The sequence below is a fragment of the Pistacia vera genome, unplaced genomic scaffold, assembly GCF_008641045.1.
Source record: "Pistacia vera cultivar Batoury unplaced genomic scaffold, PisVer_v2 Contig482, whole genome shotgun sequence".
Taxonomy (NCBI): Eukaryota; Viridiplantae; Streptophyta; class Magnoliopsida; order Sapindales; family Anacardiaceae; genus Pistacia; species Pistacia vera.
The window spans coordinates 127,139-137,927 of NW_022196315.1; the positions used below are offsets into that span (position 1 = coordinate 127,139).

The 10,789-nt window shown below is 36.6% G+C and overlaps 1 protein-coding gene and 1 pseudogene across 1 annotated transcript; one reads left to right on the forward strand and one right to left on the reverse strand.

Moving 5' to 3' along the window:
• Positions 1–496: 496 nt before the first annotated feature.
• LOC116146714 (ethylene response sensor 1-like) lies at positions 497–4,381 on the reverse strand. Its single transcript, XM_031432136.1, has 6 exons — positions 4,261–4,381; positions 2,519–3,441; positions 1,937–2,305; positions 1,576–1,839; positions 1,138–1,265; positions 497–976 (listed from the first exon to the last, which is right to left on the reverse strand). Exons 2-6 carry the CDS (start codon positions 3,419–3,421, stop codon positions 736–738), a joined length of 1,905 nt encoding a protein of 634 aa, XP_031287996.1. The 5' UTR covers positions 3,422–3,441; positions 4,261–4,381; the 3' UTR covers positions 497–735.
• A 2,553-nt stretch (positions 4,382–6,934) lies between these two features.
• Positions 6,935–7,505, forward strand: LOC116146699 (annotated as a pseudogene).
• Positions 7,506–10,789: the final 3,284 nt, after the last annotated feature.

Genomic DNA, 10,789 nt, shown 5'->3' on the forward strand with positions numbered 1-10,789 from the left:
TATCCTCTCAATCAAACATATTACTCATTAATTTATTCGAACCAACTAAATACATTTTCCAAACATTTATAATATTCTTCAAGGTGATCTATCTTTTCATTAATATAATATCCCTTATAATCTGTTATAATAAAACATTATATCATATGGCTTGAAGCATTGAATTTTTCCCTAAATTATTATACTGATGATATTACCTTTTTTCGCCCTTTTTTGAGTTACTTTGGCAACAGTATCAGAAAATATACATGTCGGGGTCTTTGCTTTGCTTCACGGTCACGGGTCGGTACATGGGTTGGTTTTATTTTTATTTTTATTTATTGGTTTTTTCCTTCAAAACGTGGCTCATTTCTGCTTTACTAAAATTGGAATTGGTGACGGCGTCCACTCTGGTGTTTGGTGATCATGCGCAGTGGTGAATTGGTGATCAAGTTACTTTCATCAAAAATACTGAACATGGCTTTAGTTAAAGATTTTATCAATTTGCAACTTATAATAAACCTTAACCCAGAACAAATGGCAGCATATCATCATTTAACATTTATCATTTATGACTATACTAGTAAATGGAATGCGATTATCATTTATAGCTATAGTAGTAATTGGAATCCGATTCTTGGTTGCACGGTTAATATTGGATTCATACTTCTCTGACACAGCTTATAGTAGTATATGAAGAAAAATCATTTCTTGAATAAGCGGGTCCCTGAATGCTGCAGCTGCTGTCACTGCCACCTACAGGCTTCTTTGGTATCGTGTTTTGGACAAAGCCACCACATCAGTATCTCGAAATACCGGTTTTTGCCTAGTGAGATCTGCACTTCCATGATTTACTCGACCTTTGGGTACAATTTGGTGTGTGGATAAATCAAACGGCTTGGTGCATATCCCAAGTTTGACAACAAATGTTGCTGTGCTACCTTTGTTGAGACCCTCACTCTCAATCCAAATGTGCCCTCCCATGAGATTAACAAACCTGATTCAATTATTTGCAACGTAAGTTAGGAAATATTTACGAATATGAGGCAAGCATGACTTTGCTTGGTATTTACTCTTTTTGTGAGTAAATAGTTAGACAACTTCTTCTACACTATGGTTCTCCTTGCAGTGTATTGAAATGCATAGCTTCCGGTATACCTTCTGCAAATGGCAAGTCCGAGTCCTGCTCCACCTGTACTTCTGTTGGAACCACTTCGAGATTGAACAAATCTGGTAAAGACAAATGGAATATCTTGTGGCGGAATACCACAGCCAGAATCAGTAACCTGCAGTTCATTATCAGAGATAACAGGGTCAACAAAAAACAACTGACATGCAATAGTGAGAAATCCCAAACAATCTCTACAAAGCGGGAACGAAGAGAGACTAGCCAAATGAATCACACGGTCACACCCACAAGCCCATACTTTATATGAGCACCTCAACTTACCCATATGACTTCGAAAGCTCTCAAATTTTAAACAGCAAATCTTAGGAAGAGTACCTTGAACTTTATAAGGTACAACCCGGAGAGAGCAAAAGACAGGAAACTCAAATGAAACAAGCTTAGTGAAGTTAAATGCAGTAGTCAACTACCTGTACTTGTAGGTAGAAGTGGCCATTGCTTGACACAGGGTAAAATTCAGGTCGCCAGTCTCTTGAAGAATCTGGTTTTGCAACAGACACTTTAATCGAAACACAACCCTCCTTTGTAAACTTTACAGCGTTACCCACAATGTTCAAAATAGTTTGCATGAGCCGTTTCTTGTCACCAATCGAATACGTTGGTAAATCCGGTGCCATAATCATATTCATGGATAACTTCTTTACAGATGCAATAGGTTTTATCAAATTAATGACCTACAATTACATACATAAAATAAATGATGTAATTAAGATGCCTATGAGAACTGTAAAGGAGCAAGCTTATTTTTAGTGCCGAATTAGTAGTAATTACCTCTCTGAAAACTCCATGAAGATTAAATGGTCCAATTTCTAATTCTAGACTACCATCTTCAAGTCGGGAAAGATCCAAAACATCATCAACAAGTGTTGTCAAGAGGTTACTACTCTTTAGAACTGTCTCTATCATAGCCCTTTGATCAGGAGTTAGTTCCGTTTCTAAGAGAAGTGAAGACAATGCAATAACTGCATGCATCAATGTCCTCATTTCATGGTTCATTACAGCACGGAAATCATTTCGAGCATGGATTGCCTTCTCTGCCTCTTGACGAGCCAAATCTAAAGCATCATTCTTCTGCTTGAGCTGATCACGGGCCCGCATAGATTCTTCCAGTATAGCAGCATGTGAAAGAGCAACAGCAACCTCATAAAGATTAAAGAATTATAATTAGTCATTGAAGAAGATGTTCTATTAGTATTTCTTCAACTTTTTCATTATAGAAGGGAGTAGCAGGCAATAAATGTAAGGAAGAAAAATTGAACAAGAATAGGAAACAACATGCAAAATGAGAGAATTTATAGAGTGGACGATTATTATTAATGGAGCATATCTAGATATTATCATTGAGATATATACCTGATCTGCAACTACTTCCACAAGTTCCAACTCATGGTCTCTCCATTTTCTACCACTGTCAGTAGGGAGGATCAGAACCATGACTGCATAGCTTTTTGCAGAGAAGTCAAGCCAATCACTGATTTGAAAATTTGAGTGATGTAAAAGAGGTACCCGGACAGCAACACTCTCAGACGGCCCGTGTCTTCCGACAAGAGGTCTGGTCCTTGCCAGTGGGCAGTTATAGGGTAAACGCATTGCTCGAGCAGTACCAAAGACTTCATTGATTATAGGAAGGTTTATTGGCACAGAAGACACTTGCATTTGGTGGTTTAGAGTATGAGAAAGTTCTAAAGTGATACTAGTTCGAGAAGGCATCCACAATGCACATTCCTCCAAGCCTAAGGTCCTACCTAACTCAACAAGAGTGGTTCTTAAAATTGTATCTCTATCGAGTGTGCTTCTAATTTCATGAGTCAACATTCTAACATGTCTTCCAGTTTCTTCTTGAGTAAGGATAAGGCCCATCTCCCGGTCAAGCTCTTCGGCCCTGTTCTTCAGGAATAGTTCTCGAGTTTTGACACTCAATAGATCAGGAATAATGTAAACAAGTAGCAAAGCAGTTAGACATGACACAAGAGCACAAGAAATCTTTGCAACAGCCATCACCACAGCAACGGCCTTGGAGTGCAGAGAGAATGTCCACAAGTTTATGAAGTGGGTTGCTCCACAGAGAATAATAAAAGCACCAAACTGCATTAGCACCCATCTGTATGGGAAAAATGCTGACTTCTGCACGAAATATATAAGCTCCAGGGGAATGGAGAAATATGCAAGGGCAATCAATACATCTGAGATATACTGATATTTCACCAGGAGTTCATCCTGGGGCCATTGCGTATCAATGCAATCACAAGACTCCATTGAACAATTGCCTTATGGATCTGAGAATTAAAAAGAAAAAAAGAAGGCTATAATGACATAATGATAACAGTATATATCACTACAAAATATACTATACAGCAGGCTAATGCTAGATCCGAAGATCAACACATATCAATGCCATAAAACACAAGAGATGACATTTTACAAGCATATACACCAGTATACAAAGCAAAAATATCACATTATGTATCACCTTCCCCTCATTAAATACACACAAATCAAATTATGCACATATTCTCCCAACAATGTTCTGCATCAATGTCAGTATCTTTCAAAAACTGGGTCTTAAGCTGTTCACCAAAATCATAGTTTTACCTTCTTCATAATGTCTAGGTTTCTCTTAATTCTTAAAAATCACGCGAGAAAATATCCCGATATATGCTTTAGATTACAAAGAAAAGATCAGACAAGATCTGTCCTTGATCCTCAAACTTGCTTCTTAAGCAAAAATTTAACTTGAAACTATTTTTCATCAAAATACAAACCGTGCCTAAGAAGCTACCAAAACCTTGTAAAGCGAATTCACAAAATTTTCCTACCATCATTAACTAACCAGACACACGCTCTACACTAATTTTACAGTTTACCCCCAGACCTCCAAGATCAATCATATATTATGCGTAAAAGCTTCTCTGCAGTGGTGCTTATCCACATAATCACAGCATGTTTAAAGCGAAATTAGCAGACTATTATTTTTAAAATCTGGTTAACCTTTAAAACTCAAAATAAACGAAATTTATAAATAGTGCTAATGAATTTCAGAAAATGTTATTACCAAGGTGATTAAAAAGAGTAAAGTGGACGGCCAGAAATATTACCGGGAATGAGTGAGTAATCTGAGCCTTACATTTTAAGCTCTCACCAAGAGAAGTTGTTGTTCAAGTTGACCGCAGAGAAGTACAGTAGTATTTACTATCATATGAGGAAAGTGGAGGGAGACAAGCATGAAGAAGAAGAAGAAGAAGAAGAAGAAAAGTTTTAGAAATAAAACTTATAAGAGAAATTGCATTGCACGTGCGAGGATTGAAAATGCAATAGATTTTAAAAAAATATTCTGACACACGTGTGTTTAATTCAAATTGGACACAAATTCATTGAACTTAGAATAGCAAGTAGGGTCCAATTCTTTCAACAAATTAGGAGAAATCCATTCGGGATTTAGATAAAAAATGTCTCCATCTGGCATTATAAAACCTAGGATGTTCATATTAATAGTTTGATTACTGGAATCTTTATACCTTGAAGATTATTGAGAATTTTTAGGAAAATGTGTTTAGTTAGTTGGAATAAATGGCTGAGTATGTTATATTAATATATGGTTATGATGGAATAAATTGGGTGGTATGTTATTTAAATGACTAAATTGCTCTTTTTTAAATATTGATATAATATTATTTTATTATTAATTTTTAAATAATCTTTTAATCCCCAAGATTTCAAATTTAGCTAAAACACCCCCGCTTATATAAAACTTTAATTTATAACAAAATCACCCCCACCACCCTGCCGCCACCACAAACCACCGGCAGAAGTCACCTGGAGTTCACCGTGAGTAGCCCACCATGTCGAGAGGCCTGATATGTTCGTTTTTGGTCATATTGATGGCCGAAACGACCATATTAGAATAGATATGGCCATTAGCAGCCAGATTTGGGTGAGATCTGACTGTTACGTCATGGATTGGGTGATTTTGTATAATTAAAGTTTTTATAGCAGGGGTGTTTTAGCTAAATTTGAACTTGGGGTTAAAAGAATTATTAAAAATAATATTATATCAATATTAAAAAGAGAGCAATTTAGTCATTAAATAACATACCCACCACCTGCCGCCACCACAAAACCACCATTAGAAGTCACCTGGAGTCACCGTGAGTAGTCCACCATGACCGAGAGGCCCCGATTGGTCTTTTTGGTCATATGTGGCCGAAAACGACCATATAGACTAGATATGGCATTAGCAGCCAGATTGTGGTGAGATCTAGCCGTTAACGGTCATGGATTGGGCAAGATCTGGCTGTTAACGACCATTAGATCTAGCCGTTCGATAAAGGCCAAGGGTCTGGCCATCAATCTGGCTGGAAATAGCCAGATTACTCCCGATATGGCCTTTTCAACCAAATATGCCTAGAAACGGCCATATCGGAGCCTCTAGGGGGTACTCCGGCAACTCAAATGAATCAGCAACTTCCCGTCGCGGCCGGCAATGGTTTGGCTGGCGACAGGTGGGTGGGGGTGGTGGCTTGGGTAAGCTAAAATTATTTTTGATTTCAAGGGTAATTTTCTTCAAAAAGTTAATTAATGTGGTGAAATGATAAAAGCAAGATCATCATAAATAAATTTAAAAGTAAGGGTATTATTGTCCTAAAATTTTATAATAAGGGATAGAATTGTAATAAAAAAAGATTACCCTAGTAATCTTACAATATATAAGAAAATAAAGGTAATCAGATTACCTTTAATATTACCAACAGTAACTATTATTGGTATTTGAATATTACCAAAATTTATATTACTTGACAATCAAATATGGTAATCAAGTAATATAAAATGATATAATTCCAGTAATCTTACATAACCCCCAACCAAACGCGCTTAAAATTTCACGTTACTATCTCTACGATCAATCTGCTATTAGGTGCGAAAGAGTAAATTGGACAACAATCCATCCCTTCATTTTAATATGTCCAACTTGACATAAATAAAAGTATATTGTGATAAACCGTTGTTAGTATTAGAGAGTGTTTTAAGCATTTTCTGAAATCAAGCAGCTATCAACTCTGACCGACCATCCAAAGTTTGAAGTCAAAATTATCGACTTTCTCGAGACACTAGCTTTTAGCGGCAGTATTCTAATATATAGTAGTGACAGGTCTGAGGATCTGTATAAAAATATTGTCAATTTCAACCCACATATGAGACCTTCAGACCACATGATAATCATATACTGCTCTGGCTTGGCTAAATTATTGTATTTAACTAAGTTTGTCTTTTCATTATTATTAAATTACATGAGACATAATATTTATTTAAAATTAGAAAAAAAAAGTATAAAATAGACAAAGATACATATATATTATATAAAAAATAAACTTACGTCATAAAAACGAGAAGAATCAAATACAAATATGAGAGGGCTAGTTAAGGAGCAGCTGGCTCCGAGTGTAGTGGATTTGAAGGTTAATTAAGTAATTGAATTAAAAATGAGATAGGGTTGCCAAGTGGTAAGAAATACTGAAATAGTAAGATAATCTAGACTCTAGAAGACTATCAAATATTAATTTACCAGGACACGAAAATCTGAAAAACTTCCTAAATACTCTGTATGCACCCCACCCACTTTTCCTCTCAATACAAAACCCCATCAATCTTCTCTCTCCCAATTCAAACAATTCCAAGTCCTTAAACCTTTTGTTTGCTGTCATATACTATATCCTCAATATCATCTCTCTTTTAATCTCAATTTATCAAATACTTCTCTTCATAAACTTAAACATGTGTGGCGGTGCTGTCATAGCAGACCTCATACCTCGCCGAGGTGGCGCCGTGTCACTGCTTCAGACCTTGGCCTAACTCACCTTTGCTACCAAACCCAGACAACTTTGAGTATTTTCCTCACGCACATGACACTCACTCAAACGACCACAGACTATCTTCAGGTACACACTTTTTCCTTTTTTTTTTTTTTTTTTTTTTTGTTAGTTTATCTATCACTTCTTTATTTATGAAGAAAGCCTTCTGAGTTAGAATTTGAACAGAAACTGATCCAGGTAATGGGCAAGTGGAAAAGAAAGCGAAAAGGCAGAGGAAGAACTTGTACAGAGGATAAGGCACGGCCCTGGGGCAAATGGGCAGCTGAGATTCGTGACCCAAGAAAAGGGGTCCGAGTCTGGCTTGGTACCTCAGCACCGCTGAAGAAGCAGCCCGTGCCTACGACAGAGAAGCCCGCAAGATTCGTGGCAAGAAAGCCAAAGTCAACTTCCCAAACGAAGACGACAGCTTCACCGGCCCCCAATTTCACCATAATCCAAAACCTAATCCCCTTGCATCAACCCCAAACTGGTGATTTTAGAATAATTATCTAAAACATTGGTTTGGAGTTTGGTTATGATCTGAACCAGATTGGAGGATATGGAGTGGAGATTGCTGAGCAGATTGTTTCTCTGTTGGGCAAATTATGTCTCTGGTTCTGGTGAGTTTGGCTATGATTCAACAGAGGTGCAGAACGTGAATGATGCTCAGTTAATGTGAAAGAGGAGGAAATGCGAAAAGCTCAGAGGAAGAGAACGAAGTGCAGAAGTTGTCAGAGAGCTAGTTGCCTACGAAAATTTCATGAAGTTCTATCAGATTCCCTATCTGGATGGCCAATCACCGATGCCCAATAGTACTTCTGTCCAAGAAAGTGTTGTTGGTGATCTTTGGAGCTTTGATGATGAAGCCCATGCGCCGCCCCTTCGAACTCAGTGCCGCTGTAACCATGCGCCGTTTTTGTTGTTTTTAATTATTTGCGTCTTGTATTGTGATAAATTCCTGAAATCGGTATTAGTCTGTTGGTCTACGATGTGTTTAGATTCATAATTTTAGCTAAGATTAGCGCTCATGTTGTTATGGAGGTTAATTTAATGAAATTGTACTTAAATCGGTATTTTTTAATTTGCGTTTCACGTTTTGTTTCCCCGCTTAACTTGCTCCATTAGTATTTCTTGATACGTCTATGGGGTTTTAGCTTGCCTTGAATGCCTGAAACATTGTTCTTGTGCGCACATAACCATCACGTGTAGATAATCGATTATGAAGGCCTTAATCATAGAAAATCCTGACTTTGCAAAAGAATTAAATAAAATATTTAATACAATTATTTCATTAATATTTATTCGAATTTTCAAATATAAAGGGGCTAAAAAAGATTAGGAAGAATTGGAAACCCCTGCGAGAAGGTTTAAAGTGTCAAATGCATGCATGCAATTTGAGAATCCAAGGCGCGGTAGGTGCAGACAATAAAGGAAGTAGAAAGCTAATAGTTGGCAAATAGCAGAGATTTTGCTGGATTCAATAATCAACGGCGCCACTGGTTTTGTGATTATTTTATTTTTACCCTTGCATGTTTCATGTTTTGAAATGGGGCTTGGTGTGCCGTGTGCGCCTATGGTTTGGCCTCAAAGACTGTACGTTCTCTCTCATGTAGTACAATTGTACTTCATAACACTGTTGCCACCCGGTGTTTTACCGCCAATTTTCCATCTTCATCCCTGTACATATGATATGAGATGCACATAAATTAGGATACAAATTGGAAGTCAACTTTGAAATAGTATCTTTATTATTATAACGTATATATTTGTTAATTCTCATAATTATTGGAAATTTAATTTCAAAAAATAAGATGTGTAAATTCAGTTAAATTAAATTACTTTATGATTGTTGAATTTTAAATTCTGTTTTGTTTGGACTTGTGTGGGTAAGTGCCCACATGTTCATTGTGATGACATAATCAACGCTGTTTAAATATCTATAAGTTAGCGTTTAGTTTAGAGAATATATATTATTGGAGAATGTTATATGAAAAGAAATATAGATTACTCGGAATGTTTAGGAAATATGTTTGGCGGGTAGTTATTAAATTACTAAATTACCCTATTTTAAATAATAATATAATATTAATTTTGGATGTGTTTGGTCGGGGAATGTTATATATTAGGGAACTTTAGAGAAATGTGTTGTTGGTTGTTTGAATAAATAGTGGTATGTTATAAAATGTTTGGTGGAGAGGATAAATGAGTGGGTAGTTATATACATTACCAAATGTCTCCTTTTTAAATAATAATAAATATTATTTTTCCTATATTTTTAAATATTTCTTTTAACCCTCTATATTGAAAATTTGTTCAAAACACCACAATCATATAAAACTTTAATTTGTAGTAAAATCACCTCACACCCAACGCACTGTTGGCAGCTATTCACAATCGTCGGTAGTTGCCATAATGGCGACAAACCAGCCGATCTGGCTAGTCGTGCACCGGTAAGCTAATTTGGCCACGGATAAAAACAGTTAGATTGGCCGCGAATATGACCGTTACGACACATCTTTGGCAGTGGAAGGCCACTATGGTCTTTCCAACCATGGATACAAATCATGGTTGGAAAACATCCTACCAGCACACAACCGACAAGATCTCGCGTCTTGTACCGCTATGACGACTTTCACCAGTGGCCAACGGTGGTGGCTAGCGGCGGCGGTGGTCTTGGGTGGTTGAGAGTATTTTGTTAACTTTTAAACTTTTTGTGGCGGGGAGTTTTAACTAAATTCTCAAATGTAGGAGGTCTGGGGAAATATTATTTTGATGAATATGATGACAAATGTGTTCGAAATGATAAAAGATTAAGGACAAAATAGGGTCAAAATTAAGATTATCTCGATAATTTATATTAACACCCCTGTGAAGGTAACTGATTACCCTTGATTACCAACAGTAAACACATTTGCAATTAAAGATTACGTAATATTTATTACTTGACAACCAAACAGGGAATCTTGAAAATTAAACAAAGATTACAAGATTAATCTTATATCACCCCAAACCAAACGCAACCTTAGTATTATTTTTTTGATCATTTCTTTTAACCCCCTATATTTGAAATTTTGCTAAAACACCACAGCCATATAAACTTTAATTTGTAACAAAGTCACTCTATCCACCCTAAGCCACTGCCGCAGCTAGTCAACACCGTGGGCATCCATCGTAATGGCGCACGACCAGCCAGATCTGGCTAATTGTGTGTCGATCAGACCTTTTTCAATCAGATTTGGTCGTGAAATGGCCAGATTAGGCTGTTTTGATCCATGGTCGGAACATCCTTATGGCACAGACCAGCAATATCCCACCAGTTGTGCTGATATGACATTTCGCCAATGGTGGCCGTGGTGGTTGCCAGCGAGCGTGGTCTTGGGTGGCTAGGGGTATTTTGTTAACCTTTAATTTTTTTTGTGGTTGGAATGTTTTAGGTAAATTCTCAAGAGAGGGTTTGGGCTACTGGTTATTGGTAGAAATATGAGGACAAATGTGTCCAAAATGATAAAATATTAAGGACAAATAGGGTCAAAATTAAGATCAGCCTGATAATCTTATAAACACCCCATTAGGAATATAATCTGATTACTCCCATATTACCAACAGTAAATACTATTTGTAATAAAAGATTCTATATATTTATTACTTGATAATCAGACGAGGGAATCTTAAAAATTAAATAACCATTACAGTATTAATCCTATTCACCCTAAACCAAAAGCAACCTAAAAATAAAAATAACGGCTCTTTCGTCATCAGGACACCAACCAAATTTCTA

Excerpts from the sequence above, each read along its gene's own strand:
- LOC116146714 (XM_031432136.1), bottom strand. The coding sequence starts at position 3,421 with ATGGAGTCTTGTGATTGCATTGATACGCAATGGCCCCAGGATGAACTC. Across the intron at positions 1,840-1,936 it reads TTCATGGAGTTTTCAGAGAG|GTCATTAATTTGATAAAACC; the intron begins GTAATTACTACT and ends ATGTAATTGTAG. Across the intron at positions 1,266-1,575 it reads ACTTCTACCTACAAGTACAG|GTTACTGATTCTGGCTGTGG; the intron begins GTAGTTGACTAC and ends AATGAACTGCAG.